At 40.4% G+C, this 19,070-nt stretch overlaps 2 protein-coding genes across 3 annotated transcripts in view; both read left to right on the top strand.

Annotated features, from left to right (window-relative positions):
* Nucleotides 1-3,958, top strand: part of helq (helicase, POLQ like) — a 23,859-nt gene extending 19,901 nt beyond the window's left edge. The window contains exons 13-18 of the mRNA XM_037692622.1: nucleotides 556-713; nucleotides 782-880; nucleotides 1,068-1,241; nucleotides 3,249-3,362; nucleotides 3,437-3,571; nucleotides 3,875-3,958. Coding sequence (XP_037548550.1) covers nucleotides 556-713; nucleotides 782-880; nucleotides 1,068-1,241; nucleotides 3,249-3,362; nucleotides 3,437-3,571; nucleotides 3,875-3,958 — 764 coding nt within the window. The remainder of the gene's footprint in view (nucleotides 1-555; nucleotides 714-781; nucleotides 881-1,067; nucleotides 1,242-3,248; nucleotides 3,363-3,436; nucleotides 3,572-3,874) is intronic.
* Nucleotides 3,959-9,892: 5,934 nt separating this feature from the next.
* LOC119424443 lies at nucleotides 9,893-12,927 on the top strand. 2 transcript variants are annotated; one of them, XM_037691923.1, is made up of 6 exons: nucleotides 9,893-10,112; nucleotides 10,979-11,173; nucleotides 11,258-11,337; nucleotides 11,638-11,692; nucleotides 11,905-12,167; nucleotides 12,594-12,927. In XM_037691923.1, exons 1-6 carry the CDS (start codon nucleotides 10,014-10,016, stop codon nucleotides 12,808-12,810), a joined length of 909 nt encoding a protein of 302 aa, XP_037547851.1. In that variant the 5' UTR covers nucleotides 9,893-10,013; the 3' UTR covers nucleotides 12,811-12,927. The 2 variants fall into 2 exon arrangements, with proteins under 2 accessions (XP_037547851.1, XP_037547849.1); XM_037691921.1 differs by having other exon boundaries at nucleotides 11,905-12,927.
* The last annotated feature ends 6,143 nt before the right edge of the window (nucleotides 12,928-19,070 follow it).

The raw sequence follows: 19,070 nt of genomic DNA, 5'->3' as shown, positions 1-19,070 counted from the left end.
TACATTATTAATTCCTCTATAAACACTTTATAAATCATTAATATTTGCTTATTATGCATTCATGAAGGGTGACAAAGACAAAACACTACTTTCTTGCCAAATCTGTTCACCTCTATATTTCTTCTAGAGTTGTTATATTAAACATTTCAGATTAAGTTACTACCTTGTAAGCACAATAATCATTTGTAAACACGTTTTTATGATATAATATTAATTGTAGATACTTATAATGCAGTAATAAAGTACAATATCATGGTATATGCTAAAGAAATAGGTTTACAAATACTTATTGTGCTTACAAGGTAGTAACTTAATCTGAAATGTTTCATATAACAACTCTAGATGAAATATAGAGGTGAACAGATTTGGCAAGAAACTGGTCAGTTTTGTCTTTGTCACCCTTCATGAATGCATAATAAGCAGTTATTAATGATTTATAAAGTGTTTATAAAGGAATTAATAATGTATCTATAAACTATTTATTAGCCATCTATAAGTGGTACCCAAGTTTTTAAGAGTCCCTTAAACACCAGTGGATGTGCCTCCTGTTCTCAGGCTCTGTGGACCTGACCTACTGTGACGTTCTCTACAAAGACCTGAGTAAAGGTCTGGAGGGGCTGCTGCTCAACAGCTACCTGCACCTGGTCTACCTGGTGACTCCCTACGACCTGATCCCACAGTGCAAGCCCGACTGGATGATTTACTTCAGACAGGTAGACTGTCACCGTCAGACACAGATACATCCTCACCGCTCTCTGCTAACCAGCCGGCTCTCTTGCAGTTCACCTTGCTCTCGGCTGCAGAGCAGAAGATGTCGGCTGCTGTCGGCGTGCCCGAGAGTTTTGTTGCAAGAAAGGCTGCAGGCCAGACGGTGAAAAAGGTAACGGACGTCAAATTCAAAGTTTAGCCATCATCTATGGCGGTCATTATTTAAGAGCGTATTTTTATGATCAAGACCTGCTGTTCCTCAAAGCTCTTCCCTCACATTTTGAAAGCATGCGTCCACAGTTCTACAACATGACTGTATCAGACTTTTGTGTGTTTGTTGTGTGTCGTGTCTTTATCAGAACATGAACCTCGGGGTGGTGAGGCGGATGTACCTCTCTCTTGTGCTCTTTTCTTTGCTGAAGGAAACAAACGTGTGGAGCGTGGCTGAAAGGTTCCAGCTGAGCCGAGGCTTCGTCCAGACGCTGCTCACTTCTGCCTCGGCCTTCTGCTCCTGTGTGCTGCACTTCACTGAGGTACGGCTTCTGCAAAGTCCGGGACCTCAGTGCCAGAGCTGGATCCTTAAGACTTTGACAACATAAACATTTACTCAGCACTCAGATTAAAATAAATGCTTCTGTAAGTTCTCATTTCTTTTTAGTGTTGAAGGTTACAATTCTTACTTTGTGAACTTTGCAGTGTATTACCAAATATTGTCAGTAGGTGGCAGCAGCGCATGCATCACTAAGCACACACTGCTAGATGCATTCTTGCCTTTATTCAACCTTTATTTAAACAGGTCATCACAACTACACATCTGCACCAGCTGAACATCTAAAACATCAGATATTTGAAAATACATGAAAATAAAATTATAGTTTGAAAAGACAAATAACTAAAACCATGCATGTATGTTTATATTTACATTACATAGAAATGCACACATATCTGCACACTCATCCACAAACTGAACCAACAACTGACAGAAAATCAAGTTTCAAACTAAACATGGTAGCCCATCATGAACTAATGCAAAACAACGTGTTTTGAAAGGACATATGATCCACAGAAACATCCTGATTCATGCTCATTAATCCAGGAAGACCAGTCCAACAGAGTTAAGTCAGGTCCTCTGGATGGATTCTTTTTGACTCATTTACCATATTTTCTGCCGTACATGTCGCTCCGCCCTATAAGTCACGTCACATCAGTCCAAATATGTCTTTAAAAAATGGAAACATCCATAAATATGTCGCTTCGCCGCAAACGTCATATCTATTATGCGTCACCGCTGATGCGTCGCGTTTGTTACGTGTCACCACTGAAAACTCGGAAATGTGGACTGGTGTGGCAAAAATCGATTGGCTACCAAATGGCAGCCGCTGGGGCCATGCACGGGAGGACTTTAACAAGAATTTAACTAGATTAACACTTACAATCATTTGTTTTCTCAAAATTATTATAAAAGTGTGTCTCAGTCCAACGTTTGCTTAATAAATGCACTTTGATGGTCAAATCATCTGTATTTCAAAACCCGATTTGCGGAAGCGGTGAGCACGCGCAGAGGAATGAGCCTCCGTATTTCTTCAATATTTAACAAGACAAACACCTAAAAACAATTGCTTGTTTGCTCAAAATTATAGTAAAGCTGTGTCTCAAGTCTAATGTTTGCTTAATAAATGCACTTTAATGGTCAAATCAGCTGCATTTTGAACGTATTCGCTGCCTCGGTGCTCCGGGAGCGTGCAGACAGGGAGGACAAAAGGAAGGAGGAACGCTGCGCGTTTCTTCGAAATTTAACAAGGAAAGCACTTAAAACAATTATTTGTTTGCCTGAAATTATAGCAAAGGTGTGTCTCAGTTGAACTTTTTTAATAAATGCACTTTAATGGTCAAATTAGCTTAATTTCACCGGGGCGGTGCAGCGAAATGAAGCTGGTTTTGACGGTTGCTCCAAGCAGCGAGCAGAACGAAGGTGAGAGGCTTTGGCAAGCTGATTGTGTCATTAATAGCTGGTGAAGATTCTCAGCCATTCAGGACATGGTAAATTCAAAAAAAGTTCAAGACAAAAACAATAAAGTAAAGTATAATAAATAAGGTCTAGTTGTTTTTGTCTTGAACTTTTTTGAATTTGTCATTATAGCCACGTTTACCTATATACAATGGCATGCCTTACTACTGTGCTGCCATCTAGTGGCTGAAAATGGTAGTGTTCAATATTTTCCATCAGAATGAATGAAAACGGTCATATCTCAGCCAAAAATTGGTTTAGATATATGGGCAAAAATCCACAAACACGTTGCTTCAGTCTATAAGTCACAGGGCATGTAAATTATGCAAAAAACTGTGACTTATACAGCAAAAAATATGGTAACTTTGGCTCCACATAAACTTTCACAATTTTCCTGAGTGTTAGACAAGTGGAAGTAAACATTTTTATTTGAACTATGAAGGGAATTGATGAAAAAGTGCATCACCCAAGTTTGTGGTTTTGATCTGTAGAAGCAGATATTGAACGACAGCTGCTTTGTGTTTACCTTCAGGAGCTGGAGGAGTTCTGGCCATTCAAAGCTCTACTCACAGAACTGACCCGACGACTGAGTTACTGCGTGAAGGCTGAGCTGATCCCCCTGATGGAGGTGGCAGGAGTCATGGAGGTCAGCAGCAGCTGTCATGATGTTTCTCCTTCATCATGTTTAATTGTAACCTATATGTTTTTTCTTGTCCTCAGTCGAGAGCAAAGCAGCTGTACAATGCTGGCTACAAGACTCTGGCTCACCTAGCCAACGCTGACCCTGCCGTTCTCTGCAGGACGATAGAAAACCTCTACAAGAAGCAAGCCAACCTGATGGTGGCCTCAGCCAAAGTGAGTGTCCTGCTGCTGTGTGTGCAGGTGTCCAGTGATTTGAACCTTGGCGTAGAGACTCCCAGCAGGGCCTCAGGTTTTACTCACATGCAGTCCAGTAGAGTCTAATTAACACACAATGGTTCTCTAACCAGTCAGCTGTAGTTATTAATGTGTAGTGCAGCAGGGAGGTGCTGCTCTTAGGGATTTGGATCAGATCCAGGAGTCCAGCTGCAGGTATCTGAACCAGGACCATCATGATGTAATGCGTGTCCACGTTGTAAAGATGTGATGATAACCCATGGACACGTCTCTGTGTTGCAGATGCTTCTGAATGAAAAAGCTTCTGTTCTCCAGGAGGAAGTGGAGGAGCTGCTGGCACTGCCTGATGACCTGCCACAGTTTTAAACCAACAAACATTTGCACAGTCCTTTTTTTTTTTTTTGTCATCTGCAGATGCTTTTATTCTGAAATAAAATGTCTTCTTAACATAAGGCATAATAAGAGCTATGCTTTGTGTTTTTGTAAATTTCATCTGTTATACAGTGATTGGAAAGTTTCTTCATATTCAGGATCAATCTGCTGTTTTTCAGCTTAAAACCCTGAATTCAGTTTAACATAAGACTAGTTTCTGCTGAGCCTGCAAATGTTTCAAAGCAGTTTTTAAAATCTGTATTTTTGGAGCTACATATGGCATTTGCTGAACCTTAAAAAAATAAGCTGTGCCCTGACTAGAAAGCTGGGTGAAGAACATCTAGAGGTGTCTTGGGTTGTTTGGTACTGGGATGTTGACAGCACATGCTTTGTGCTCTGTACAGTTTAGGGTGTGGTCTTTTGCAGACTGTTTTTGCTTTAAACATGTTATTAGATGCAACCTGATGACATTTGTGGAGTTTTCTTTTGAACACATGATTACAATATTCAATTTAATTAGACAAATGACTTTTTGTAGAACAACGCAGCAGTTATTTAAGAAATACTGAGATTTACATTTTTCCCCCTCTGTCTTGTTGACCATGGGTAAACCATTAAACCGAAACACAAAAATGCCCCAATGCATAAGTTAAAGCAGCTGTGTACAAATTTTTGTTCTTCATCCATGGAAGAAGAACTTTGAGCAGGTGAGACAGTCCTAAAATCCTTCATTTCTATCTGGATCACTCCAGACCGGCTGCAACATCCTAATCTGACTAGCCTTATTCGCACAGGATTAGTTTTACCTAGGGACCACATGCTATTTGTAATAATTACAGAGATTGTCTGCGTTGTTAATCCCATGCGAATCGGCCATGTCAGTAATTTGTAAAGTAAAAATTCCCCTGCAAATGACCTACTATATTTTGCTGAATTCCAAGGTCCAGTGATAATACTAATCCAATGCGAATAGGCATCTCTGTGATTAGGACAGAAATGGGCGGGATCCGATCCATAAATAGACATTTTTTTGTTTAAGCAAAATCATTTGGAAAAATATAGAACAAGTCTATTTTAAATGAACGCGCTGCTCGCTTCGGCTTTTATGCTGCTACTTCCTTCACCGTAAATGACAACAGGTGCGGAGACGCACAAGATCCATCCATTCATTATATTTACCCGCTTCTTTCTTTTCGGGTAGCAGCTGTCGCTGGTGCCCATGTCCAGCCATCACTGTGTGAGAGGCGGGGGACACCCTGGACAGGTTGCAAGTCCATTTCAAACGGCGGGTCAGCAGATGCACGGCCGCTCACGCATGCGGCTGGTGAGACCTGCCTCCTCCTCCTCAAGTAGATTAACACAATTTTATGTTGTGCATTCTTTAGTTTTCTTTGTCCTGATTCATAAAACCACATCAAAGCCTGAGACCGGCTCGGCCCGCACATTATTATGGACCGGCCCAGTCGTGACAACGCAGCACGTTAGCATCATAACCAGAAGATGTCTGTAAATTTCAGCTAAATCTCAGGCTTTGGTTGTCCCGTGTGAATGTGCCACATAAAAAGCAGACGTTGGGGAGTAATTTATTGATTACATGTGGTCCCTATGTAAAACTGCAGGTGAATAGAGCTTTTGTTTAAACCACCTGAGGCTGAAGAGGATGGCTGATCTATTCAACTAAACCGCTCAGGGAGGCCACAGTTACTGAAAGCCAGCAGCTCAGGGGCCGGACATCCAGCGATTAAAGTCATTACGTAAATAAACCAAGTATTACAATGATCTGTTACCTTTAAATTTATTTATTTTCTTGTATTGAATCAAAAATACTGAAACCAAAAATTATTTTTTTAATGAAGTGGACCGGAAATGGTGCAACATTTGAATAGTCCTAATAGCTCAGGGGGCCACAGTTACTAAAAGCTAAGAGCTCAGGGGCCGGACATCCAGCTGTTGTTGTCATTAAATGTGTTGTACAATTTAAAATGTAGTTTTACTTAAAAAGGAACCCATTGTTGGGCCGAACTGAGCTCACTCGTGGGCCTGATTTGGGCCCTGGGCCATCAGTTGAATAGTCCTGTAGGTGATGAAGGGAACAGAAGACCAAAGGAGGAAGGAACAGCTGTGACATGATTTGTTCTTGAGCTTCAGTTCATCAGTCACCTATTCATTTACATCATCTGCCGTTCTCTTACACACTAAATTTATGTACGTGGAATAAGATATTAAATTCATGGACACTGAAGTAACGCATCCAAACGTACGAGGCAGAAAATAGGATTATTTGAACATTAATTCAATATTACTGTGAAAAGTTGTTCTGCATTACGAGTTCATTACAGTAAACATCATTTACTTAAATCTAGTGCTGACTTACCTGATCAGCCATAATATGATCAGCCATCTTATATGAGTAGTAAGCTTTTATATAAAATTAGGTTATTTTGTGAGAAAACTGGCTGCAACCTCTGAAATCCAGCTGGATGAGATCACATCCTGTGCAGACAGAAAAGATAAATCTGCTGGATAATCCATGTTTTGGTCACAAATACTTTTAAACTGGGCCTGAAATCCTGTCGTACCGTCTTGTCTCAGGTCCTAGTGATGAAAGTGGAGAGGGAAAAGTAGCAACGAGTCACAGAGTGCACAAAGGCCCTCAGCTGGCTGCACGTCTTCATGTGACCTGTTCTCCCTTTCTCTGATTTTTACTCTGAAATTAAATCATCGTTATCCCAAGGCAAAAACAGCTTGATATAAAACTACTGCTTCACAAAAGTAATCATCCGTGCTAATCACTGCTTAACTTATCCAGACCTCATTTGAACTTAACGTGGCATCAACTGGTTTTCTGTACGTGCTTACAGCCACTCACTGCTTCCAGAGTTCAGCTGTCACTACACAAGGTTTATAAACGGCAGCATCATTGTTTCAGTGTCTGTATCAAAGCTTTTCATGCTGTGAGTGAACAGTTTTACACATATTGAGCTAAATATTAATGTAGTAAAAGACTCAACACAGTGAGCACTAGTCTGTTCACGCTTGGATCCATCTTGGATGATTTGGTTACAGGAGGGCAGCTCTGACTGAGAGTGTTCAGACCTGGCAGCAGATCCATCTCGAAGCGTTTTGATGTCAGTTACCTGCTCTGTATGTAGATACACACGCAGCCATGTAACATGTGAGCCACAAACGGGACGTCGGCACGTCTGCAGGTGTTTCTGTAACCGTTAATGCATCCAGGTGTTGCTCAGTGTCAGGGGAACGACTGAAACTTTAACCTGTAAAGATCCACTACGGTAAAAGACGGTGACAGCCGTCAGCGTCACTGTGACGTCAGACCACTGGTGTATTCATTAAGATAAGACATGGGTGGTGCAGTTGGTAGAGTTGTTGCCTCTCGGTGAGAAGGTTGCTGGATTGAATCCCAGCCGGGGGGCCAATCTGGGTGGAGTTTGCATGTTCTCGTGGGTTTTCTCCGGGTGCTCCAGTTTCCTCCCACAGACCAAAAACATGCATGTTAGACTGATTGGTCACTAAATTGTCTCTAGGTGTGAGTGAGAGAGTGAATGGTTGTTTGTCTCTGTGTGTCCCTGTGATGGACTGAAGACCTGTGCAGGTGTCCCCCACCTCTCGCACAGTGACTGCTGGATGTGGGCACCAGCATGACCCGAAAGAAAGAAGTGGGTAAAGATAATGGATGGATAATAAGACACAACACTGCTCAGACTGTTGTTCTGTGGTTGACAGCACATTGTAGCTCACAGTGACCAATGTGGATCCAGATGTGGGCACCTTGAGGCCCGAGGGCCAAAAGTGGCCCTTGGACTATTCCATCAGGCCCCCAATTAACTTAGTTCAACTTTTTATATATATATTTTTTTTTATTTAAAAAAAGATTAATCAACAATACTTAAGGAAATTTAAATTAAACATCTTACGCAAAACTTTAAAAAACATATTTAAGTAACTGTGTTTCCAGAGTTAGACCGAACCGTAAAGATTTAAAAACACAAATACATAAGTTTGTTTTGCATATTTCCACTAACATGTGTAACATGTTAAGCTAACGTGTAATGTCACCAGAGCCAGCTTACAGAACATGTCTTATATTAAGATACTGGAAAAATCACTGAAATGCCACTTGATTGTTGATATATGTTGCTGATCTCATGCTGCTGATCTCATGCTGCTGATCTCATGCTGCTGATTGATTTCATGCTGCTGTGTTCATTCATACTCATCTGCTCACACAGACTCATGTTCGTGCTGCTGTTCGGCTTGTTGTTTTTGTACTATTAGTGCTTAGCATATTTTTACTTATTGTATTTCTTATTTCATATCTTAGATCTTATTACTGTTTTTTTTTTTAATTTTTTACTTTTGTTGGATGTAACTGGGACCCTGTGTACACAGTTTCACTCCACCGCATGTACCACATGGGGTGCGTATGACAAATAAAGAAACTTTGACTTTGAAAGATGTTTTTATAAAGCACGCTAACTATGCTACAAACAGAATACATCTGAAACAAGTATTCTAGATGATGTCATAAAGAAAATGTTCCAATTCGCTCTGCGTCCCTTTGATTACTTTAAACGTCTCGATAAGGTCCTCTGATGCAACCAGAAATGAATCAGAACAGACAAACTAACCTCGGTTAACAAAATTCTGACAGAGCTGACATTTTTATCGAGAGGGATTCGGTTTGAGCAGAACCACGACAGACAAGAGCTGCTCTGTCTGTGAATGAAATGGCTCTGCGATGAGGTCATGGACAGCTGTAGGGAAAGATTGTTTCTGGAGGAAGACAGCTGCAAGACGAGCACCTTCAGCAAAGCCTGAAGTGTCAACTCGTGACCTCAACCGCCGGGTTTGTTTTACTTTTCTGCAGATTTACATGATTACAGAACACTTGAACAATTCATTAGAGATGAAAGGTTAGATGATTCTGCATTGATTGGGTGAGGAGAAAACGGATGAAATAAATGAGTTATCAGGCTACAGCTGTTCTGTTCACTTCAGCTGAAGTTGGTTTCAAAAGAAAAACATGCAGAAAAGCTTGTCTGCACAGCAGTAGCTGTGAGTGTGTTGGACCGTGTCACATACTCAAAATACCAACATAAAGTGGATTTAGCACCAGCACAACAGTAGTCTGATTCAGAACGTTTGCAGCAGAAGCACTTTATCCTTGTGTGAGGTGCTCTTTGTGTTTTCACCAAATAGCAAAGTGAGCACGAGAGAGAGAGAGGGGAAAAATTGGCACATCTGGATTCACGACTACACCCCAAATCTCCAGTTTCATTTTCTACCATTAAAAGCAGGAAAAAGAGGGGGTGGGGGGTTTAACAACCTGAAACCAGCAAATGTTCACAGTTGATTTGGGAGGGTTGGTCTCTGCAATTCAAAAATTACAGCCAGGCCCTGACGGGCCTCAGCCGTCCTGTCAGACAGGAGTACAAAAATAAATAAATAAAATCAACTTTGCTCATACTGAAACAACCATTGTGCTCTGATGCAACGCGCACGCACACACACACAAGCCGCTGTGTGTATCAGCAGGAGGGGATTACAGAACGGGTTCAGCTCCAGACTGTGAAGATTCGTTACCCTGTGGGAGAGAGGGGCGATGCTGCGGGGGTGGCCACTGCATATCCACTCACCCCCAGATGTATCTCCTCATAAAGGATGTAACCAGTAGTGCTTGTAATTTAGACAAACACACTTTAGGTGTGTGTGTTTTTGGCTGCAAGACTGAAAGTGAAAAAAAATCATTTTTGTTTCCTAGAAAGCCAGATGTGAGAGCCTATAGGAGACGAGCAGGATCAATATGATTTGATCAAGGATCAATATGTGGTTGGGAGAATCAAACTGCTGGGTAAAAAAAAAATCAGTCAACAAAAGAAAGTAAAGAAATAGGCTCTGTGCACATGCGTCCTGAATCACTTCCCCTTTGACCGGATGTCGGCATTCCAGTTTCCGGTCTAATCCCCGGTCTCGGTGAAAATGGCGTTTTCTAGATGTTTACAAGAGCTGCCCAAGATAAATATCAGCGATGTTCATCGTATTGTTGATGCCTGGTCCCCTGCTCCGACAAGCAAACGTAACAAGGGATTTAAATTGTATATCTCAAGTTACCTGCACAACTACGAGGGTAAGTAACGTTAGTTTGATCGTTGTGATGTTGCTAACTGTTTGCAGCTAACGTTAGGCTATTAGCAACACGACCATTTTTGTGTATACTCACGTTATAGAAACAGGTTTTCCACACTTAAACAAAAGGCTCATATTTTGTGATCATTCTACTAACATTCTGCTCTTCTCAGTTTCTAGCAAAAATCAGGACACAGGTGAAGTCGTTGTCAGGGCTCTGTGTCACAGGTCCATGAAGAAAAATGAAAAACCTCACAGTTTAAGTGTAGGGTGAAGATAGGATTGTTCAGATGACAGTTTTAAGATTGTTGGTTCAGTAACCCGACGTTCCTAATGTTAATGGGGATTTAGCTAAGGTGGTAATTAATTCTTAAATAAAAATAAAATGGAATTGGCTATTTGATGAATATTAACACGTGAGTTTGGCCTTGCTTGTCCCCATTTGGTTATTTGCTGCATGCATTGTTCTTCTTTTATGGTTGTTATGTGTTACTTTTAACCCAGTGTTAATTTGGTAATTCATGCATATTAGTTTTACTTAAATCTAAAGAATACACTCACAGTCTCTGTAACATTATCCAGGTATTTTTACCTAGCGGGTCTCCTCTGGGTTAAAAGTGTTTTGAAATCAAGTTATCTTTATCTCATCCATTCATTTAAGATGTAATCTTGTGATAATTGTATTACACTACTCTTGACCTTCATAGAACATACTCCAAACTAAATATATAATCACATAACATGATACTATGGTTCTATGACATTAGTTATAAAAAAATATTTGGGAAGCAAGATTGCATCATGAAAGAATGGCTGATGAGTGACCAAGCTAAGATAATAAGTTCTTACTATGACATTCTTATGCAGGTGGTCCTGAAAGACTCGTGTCCTGTGGAGCTGATTCACCACAGCTGTACGTGTGTTGCTGGTGCAGCATTATGCAACCACTGTGTGGCTTTGCTGTTCCAGTCAGCACATTATTCTGAGCTGAAACTGTCAGTGGTCCCCCCTGTACTAAGCTGTACAGAAGGAGAACAGCAGTGGCACAAGCCCAGAACTTTAGTAAGTTTTCTCTTCAATAATAGACTCAATTTATTACATTTTCTTGCCGTATAACTTGTAACTGTGTCATGGATAACTGAATAGGGTATAAAACCTGGCCCCGTGGACAAGATGACTGTGCTGTCTGCTAAACCGAAGAGTGGAGCAACAACAGAGGGTGTAAGGTAAAAAAAAATCAATAAAAATTCTGATGTATTACAACAGTGTTTCTCAACCCTGGTCCTCAAGGCACACTGCTCTGCATGCTTTATAGATTTCCCTGCATTAACACAGCTGATACAGTTGTTAATCAGTTACCAACTGAAATGAGCTGTGTTTAAGCAGGGACAAATCTCAAACATGCAGGACAGTGTGCCTTGAGGACCAGGCTTGAAAAACACTATTATTTTATGTTTCATATCTGAACGAAATGCAGGTGGGTATTCTATTTTTGACTCATGTTCTTTTCTTATTTATATACACAGGAGCACACTCTACAAAGGCCTTAGTGGGGATTTGCCGGACCTTTCTGTCCTTAGAGTAAGTAGTTGTATTTAAATTACTGATAAATAAAAATGAAATTAACAGTAGGCTACAATGTACTAACAAAGAGTTGTAGACTTACCGGTGTATTGAATAATTTTATTTTCAAGTGCTGTCTCTTTGTAAAGTGTAGAATTTTTGAGGGCTTAAAATTAGTTGATATACATGTATTTTACATTTTATTGAAATAATTGTTTTCACTTTCCCAGGTTTCCGAGGTGTATGAAGATTTTGCAGCAGCTGATGCACCAATGATCTGCAGCATGGGAATCAGCCATGAATTTCCCCTTGTTGACTCTGCCCTTGGCAAAGTTCAGGCTGGAAGTCCTCTGTCCTACCAACAGCCAGCAACAGCAAAGAGAGACATGTCCTTCCATGCTGCACCACCCCGCCCATCTCTGCCTCTTAAGAACTACCACCTACAGCCATCAAAAAGCATGTTTGTTTGTTCTGAACCACAACAGCTACACCTTAAAAGTATGGAGGTCACCTGGGACATGGTGAATAAATTTGAATGTGCTACCAGAGCACAGAGTACATGTCCTGAATGGCATCAGCTAAGGAGGCATAGGTTGACTGCCTCCCGCTTCAGGGAGATCTGCCAGGTTCGAGATAAATCTGAGGAAGATCTGGCAAATCGTCTGCTGCAAGGGACCTATCAGACTGCAGCTATGAAGAGAGGGCTTGAATTAGAGGCAGATGCTATCTGGGAATATTGTCAAATTAAAAGAGTCAACCACTATCCCTGTGGATTTGTGATTCACCCTGATGCTCCTTGGCTAGGGGCATCTCCAGACGGATTGATCTTTGATCCTTCTGAGCCATGTCAGTTCGGGCTGATTGAGATTAAGTGTCCAAATGTGAAAAGTTATGTTGACTGTCCATATCTCCAAATGAAGTCAGGCAAATTGGAACTAAAAAAAACTCATGTTTACTATTGGCAGGTTCAGGGGCAGATGCTAATAACTGGGATGAACTGGTGTGATTTTGTTGTCTCAGCTGAGGAAGATATTCTTATTCAAAGAATTTATGCAGACACTAATGTGATGGATTCAATCAAACACAAAGTAGACAGATATTTTTTCTATGTTTACCTGCAGAAATGTCTAAATTAGGAGTTTGATCAAATCAAATGTACAAATTTGTTTCAAAATATTTCCATCATGAATATCTATTTACAAATGTAAGACAATGTCAATGTAAGTAAATGACAGCATTTTCTGTTTCTTCAAGACTGTGCCATCAGCTTTTCTGTCAAACTTCATATCTCCATTTCCTGACCAAAGGTCCATTTTGGTAATTTGACAGGAGACAGGCAACTGTAAAAATTTGGTTTATGCTTCCTGCAATGGAGAGAGGGATAGTGGAATCAAAGAGTTTATTTTCTTTAACTCTTCTTATTAACCTCTCAACATGCACCCTCAAACGGGCAATGGACTGGGTCTTCAAAACGTCGACCTCTGACATTTGGGCCCTCTTGGAGAGGAAGGCAGGACGATGAACAGTCCCAGGTACGAGATCATCCACCAAGAATCCCTTGTCCACCATGATGGCCATGTCCAGTGTCAAGAGTGATGTAATCCTTGATTGACGGAACACTTCCTTGTCACTCATGGAACCCTCAAACAGTGCTGACACAAATGTCAGGGCTCCGTGAGGAGACATGCCCACCATGGCCTTAAAGGTACAGTGGGATTTGTAGGTGGAGAAGACTTCACTCTGGAGGAGCAGGGATGAAGGTGTTTGACACCGTAGTTCTGTACAGTCCAGGATAACTTGTGTGTCACTGTAGCGGCCATCAAAATCCTGTGGAAGACGAACTCACAGCTGCAGGAGACATCCACACACAAATTGAGCCCAATAAGCAGTACAGGAAGTTGGCCCATGTCACAATAATGCGGCTGACTGTTGCTCTGTGGATGTTAAATCGATGGCCCAGTTCCCTCTGGGTACATCCAGTAGACAGGTAGGAGAGGAAAAGAAAAAGCTCATCTATTGGCAGCAGTTTCTGGACAGAAAATTATTTAAATGTTAGTTCAAAACCAGCATTCTCATTGTGTGTGTGTGTGTGTGTGTGTGTGTGTGTGTGTGTGTGTGTGTGTAACTTACAGTTGGTCTAGTAAAAGGGGTTTCAGTTGTTGTACTCATGACGTCGGTTTTCTTTGCTCTGGTGACCTTGACCATTTTGGCTGTTGCTGCCTCGATCAAGTTCCAAAACGCCTTCAGATGCTCATATGAGGGGAACCTAAAACACATAAAAAAGATATATATATATATATATATATATATATATATATATATATATAAACTGTCACTCTCCACATTTATAACTGTGAAAACAGTTTTCAAATTTTGACACGGTACAACTAAGAACATAAATATCTTTCTTTGAAATTTTATGTTGTAAAGTGGAAAGAAAATTATACATGATTTGAAGGTTTGTAATTTTTTTATAAATTGAAAACTATTTTGAGCACAAATGTTCAGCCCCCTTAAATCAGAGAGTAACTTCTAGTCTTCATAAGTTTCCTGATGATTGCTAATGGCATAATAGTCAGCCTGTGTGTCATCTAATCACAGAAACCAACTATTTTCACCGACCTGAGGCTGTCACTAGCTGCTGTATTTGTATTTGACATTAGTTTACACACGGGTGGACTCCATAGCCATTTGTAATCATTAAAGCTATTTCTGAAGGAATATTGGTTACAGAAAAGGGAGCCGATTACTCTTACACACCACACTTTTCAGTATCATTTGTAAATACAGTACTACTAGTACTAGTACTACTACTACTACTACTACTACTAATAATAATAATAATAATAATAATAATAATGTGTTACATTATGTATAATTTCATTTCCACTAGTAAGTGTGTACTTGTGTTGGTCTCTCAAAGAAAATTACAATGAAATTGTTTTTGGTTGTAATGTGACAAAATATACAATGACTCAAAGTGTATTAATTTTTTTCAGAGGCATAACGTAATATTTAGATTTTACAACTCTGACCTGGTGTAAAATCTGATGTCTTCTGGTGACGTAGAAAAACGTTCCAGTCCAAACGGCTTTTGAAGACTACAGGATCGGAGCTGCTCTTTCAGTTGCTCAATTTCTCTCAGCATGCTGTGATATTGCTCCCGGTCAACACACACGGTTCTGCTGGCGCCGTAGTCATGGTCCACGACCATAGGTACCATGACGGGTGGTTCATTGTCCTCAATTGGATCCGCCGAATCAGGTTCTGGATTAGATGGTCGACAACGGCGCTCCCAAACACCTGCTCGTGTCTTCCTGCTGTATTTGTTCCACTCAAATAATGATGGAACCGACCCAGCTGCTAAAATTCGTCTTCCCTTTTCTGTAGTAATTACTTCATTCTCCAGGAAATGTCGGCTACATACCTTGGTGTGAGGAGTTACCGTAAATCCCTCTCTTCTGATTTTTTGCAGCCAGCACAAACGAAGGCTTGTCTCCTTAGGGAAACGGTGAAAGCTCAAACGGCTATTATAGCGACCTGAAGACGAGCAAAGCGGCACACAACAGTGCTCCTTAGACCCAAACACCGTCGGCTGAAATCTAAAGCTGCCACGCACGTTATATTTTTGTTTATTTGACGCAGCAACACTCATTTTAGTTGTTTATCTCTGGGATGACAGGATACAGGAATTAAACCGGAAACTGGAATGCCGACATCCGGTCAAAGCGGAAGTGATTCAGGACGCATGTGCACAGAGCCTAATGATGCTTCAGCCATGTCACGTTTTTCTTTTGAGCAAAACAACAATTTGAACCAGTTTAACTAAATCTGTGTTCCGGTTCTGCCACTAAATACAAACGGATGGTAACGTTTTTTGTCACTGTCTGCGTGTATTTATTTGTTTGTTTAAAAAAAAAAACCTCATGCACCAATGGACAGATTTTAATGAAATTCAAAGCACATCTACAACTAATTAACGTTTGGAGTGAATCATATTTAAGAAGGCCGCCACAGCTAAACTACTTTAGAAACACTAAAACACCTGTAACTCATCCAGTTTTACAGTTGTTGAGCTAAAATTTGTTGTTAGTAGCTGAGAGTCATCCCCAACTTACACACCGAGCACCAGCCTATTGCACAGCTCATTGCATGAGGCAGCACATGATGTCATTCTCAAGGGTTGACCGTAATAGCTTTAACTCTGCCATTAATTAGTTTAAGATTGGTATGAAAGGCAGGGGTCGATATGCATTCCTTCGAGGAATATTAGCTCTTTAAATTCTGTCTGTCCTCACTTACCCATGTGAACTTTCAAACAAGTTTAACTGTAGTGATTATCAAGTCTTAAGAGGTAAATTAATCTGAACAAAAATGTCAAAAGTGTGCTCCTTCTGCTCAGCTTTAAAGTAAATTGAACATTTACCCATCCACACAGCACTCTATTATCTCTACGAAGCTAATCTGAATAGAAGAATAATCAGAGCTTTATCACAAACGTCTCTCTTGTAAATGAGTCCCCGAGGCTCAATGGGACTAATCTGTATAAATAAAGGTTGAAAGAACATAGAAGGCAATGGGTTCAGTGTTTAGCCCAGGGATACTTCAAAATGTGACTGCTGGTGGAATCGAACTCCCAACTCTCCCGTTGGAGGACGACTGCTCTGGACACTCACCCACAGCTGCCCCATATCAAAGACATGTACCGTATTTTTCGTCCTATAAGTCGCGTTTTTTTGCATAATTTGCATGCCCTGCGACTTATACACTGAAGCGACGTATTTATATGTTTTACCCTCATATTCATAAACCATTTTTTGTCTGAGATATGACGGTTTGATTCATTCTGACTGAAAATATTGAACGCTACCATTTTTACCCACTAGATGGCACTCGAGTTGTATGGCATGCTGTTGTGTCATGTAATAGGTAAAAGTGGCTATTAATGACACAATTGGCTTGCCACAGAATGCCACCTTCGTCCAGCTCGCTTGGAGCAACAGTCAAATCAGCTTCATTTCGCTGTGCCGCCCCAGAGAAACGCAACTGATTTGAGCATTAAAGTGCATTTATTAAGAAAAACTTCAGATGAGACACACCTTTACTATAATGTCGAGCAAACAAATAATTGTTTTTAAGTGTTAGTCTTGTTAAATTCTTGTTAAAGTCCTCCCATGCACACTCCCGCAGCCGCCATTTGGCAGCCAATCGATTTTTAGCACACCGGCCCGCACTTCTGGGTTGTCACCGTGACGCGTAACAAATGCGACACGTCAGCAGTGACGCATAATAGATGGGACGTATACGGCGAAGCATTTATGGATTTTTCCACCTTATTAGACATACTTGAACTGATGAGACTCATAGGGCAGTGCGACTTGTACGGCGGAAAATACGGTAATTTAAAAACATTGGCTGATTTAATATTAATCCTAAAGTTGGTATGAAAAACTGATACTGGTAATACATTGATGGAATAAATATTGTACAGTAGTTAGATATTCCATTTGTTTGTTCACACTGTTATGCTCATTTGACTGTCGCTTTAAAATACTGTCATCATCAAAACTTGCTTTTTTCTCTCTAAGACAAGCTGATTTGAACCCTGGCCCTTTGTCTTCATCAAAAATAAACCAGTTTGTTTTACTTGTCCTCCCAGTTCAGTCTCAAAACTTAAAAAGAATCAGATATTATTATAACTGCTGCTGTTTCTACAGTTCCTCAGTACGTCGATAAAAGTGAAACCATATATGGCAGCAAACTGTAATCTAATTAATAAATGCAATCGGTGGGAGGCCGAGTTAAAGCTGAAGAATGTTGAGGAGAAAACAAACCGAGGAGACGAGGGAGGTTTACAAGGTAATTCATCCTAATTGCTGCCAGGCTGCTCTCCACAGGGGGTCTCAATTGAGATGCGAGTGGGAGCAGTAATGAGTATACGGGCTCTTTGTGTTGTAGCAGAACAAATGCATGCCTCTTGCTGCATCTTTTGAATTCAGTAGACAATACAGCCTGTCCTGCACTACAACTTCATTATGGCAGCTGTAGTGAATGAAATGAGCTACAGTCTTTTAAAACATTTACAGTGCAGAAGCTGATAAAAGTTACTGCTTCACACTTTGCTTTTCTCTTAGGGACACACTAAACAGGTTATTAACATTCACACAAAGTTTGCAATCATCAATTATCTTCAGTTTTCCTTGACACTCCAGTTCACTGACTCTCTCCGTTGTAGCTCCCTCACTTGCATTTCCAGCTGTGAGAGCACATCAGCTGAAAACCTCTGCTGAAAAAAGCTGAACGCTAATGCTTTCCTGGCAATCTCCCTTATTTATGGATTAAAATCTGGTATAATGGTGCACATTTCAACATCATGAAGACGGATGAAAAAAAACATGAAGTAATTAACAAAATCCACCCACTATTTTTTCTCATATCACTGTTTTTGTGTCTGTCTGCAAAATTTGTGATTGGTTGCCAGCTATGACGTGCGTTTGTTTGCCTGCACAAAAAGCTGAAGCCAAAGAAAAATGATCACCAATGGTGATGTCTACAGATCGACTTTATTGGAACGAGAAGTCAGAACAGTTGTTTTTCCGTATTGATCTGTATTTAAATTTCAATCCAAATCAAAATAGCCTAATTTGTGAAGATAACTTCTGATTTAGGTTATAAAGATTCTGAGCATTACACAAGAATATAAATAAAACATTGAAACACTTATTACTGGCCAGCATAATGCAGGTCTAACATGTGACTCAAGCTTCCAATTGGTTTTTATAAGGTTTTGAGCTTTGTTTACATTGAGTGCGTACCCACATTTCAGAATTGGTTATCATTATATGGAAAACTATTCAGTTCAATTCAGTTTGGTATATATTTAAATATCTGGAAAACTACTGGAGTAAACTCTTTCAAACTGGACCATTTGATGAAACTTAGAATAACCTTTTTTTTATAACTGTAATTGCATGATTTACAACAACTAACTTTGAATAGTTATTTGCAAATATCAATTTTAACAGTTTTTCTTTCTTCTTTTTTAATTTTCAAACAAATATATATCATGTTGCTCACTTTAGTGAGCCAACTTTAGGCCATAATGTCAAAGAAGTGTGTAACTGTTTCTTTAAACAAAAAAAAAAAAAGTATCATTTTTCCATCTAAACTCCTCCCCTCTTCTTTCTTCGTCTCTTCTGCCACTAAAAAGCAGCAACCTGTTGTTCCTGATCTGGAATCAGTTCGGGTAATTGTCCTCGCGCTCGTTAAAACGAGCAGTCCCCGCTCTGTTGTTCTGTTGAACTGCTCTCAGGTCTGCTGAGACAGACCCGCGGTTTTCCCTCCCTCCTGCCATGGTAGCCCCGCAGCAGCCCTTCCTTTCGCTCCATTTGAGAGC

The sequence above is a fragment of the Nematolebias whitei genome, chromosome 18 (assembly GCF_014905685.2).
Source record: "Nematolebias whitei isolate Nwh7 chromosome 18, NemWhi1, whole genome shotgun sequence".
Classification (NCBI taxonomy): Eukaryota; Metazoa; Chordata; class Actinopteri; order Cyprinodontiformes; family Rivulidae; genus Nematolebias; species Nematolebias whitei.
Note: the sequence above shows the minus strand (reverse complement) of the source record. Positions and strands in the feature narration are given on the sequence as shown.

What these genes read in the sequence shown, in the direction of transcription:
- LOC119424443 (XM_037691921.1), top strand. Translation starts at nt 10,014, where the DNA reads ATGTTCATCGTATTGTTGATGCCTGGTCCCCTGCTCCGACAAGCAAAC. An exon ending in TTACCTGCACAACTACGAGG is followed by an intron (nt 10,113 to 10,978) that starts GTAAGTAACGTT and finishes ATTCTTATGCAG; the next exon opens with GTGGTCCTGAAAGACTCGTG. An exon ending in GCAACAACAGAGGGTGTAAG is followed by an intron (nt 11,338 to 11,637) that starts GTAAAAAAAAAT and finishes TTATATACACAG; the next exon opens with GAGCACACTCTACAAAGGCC.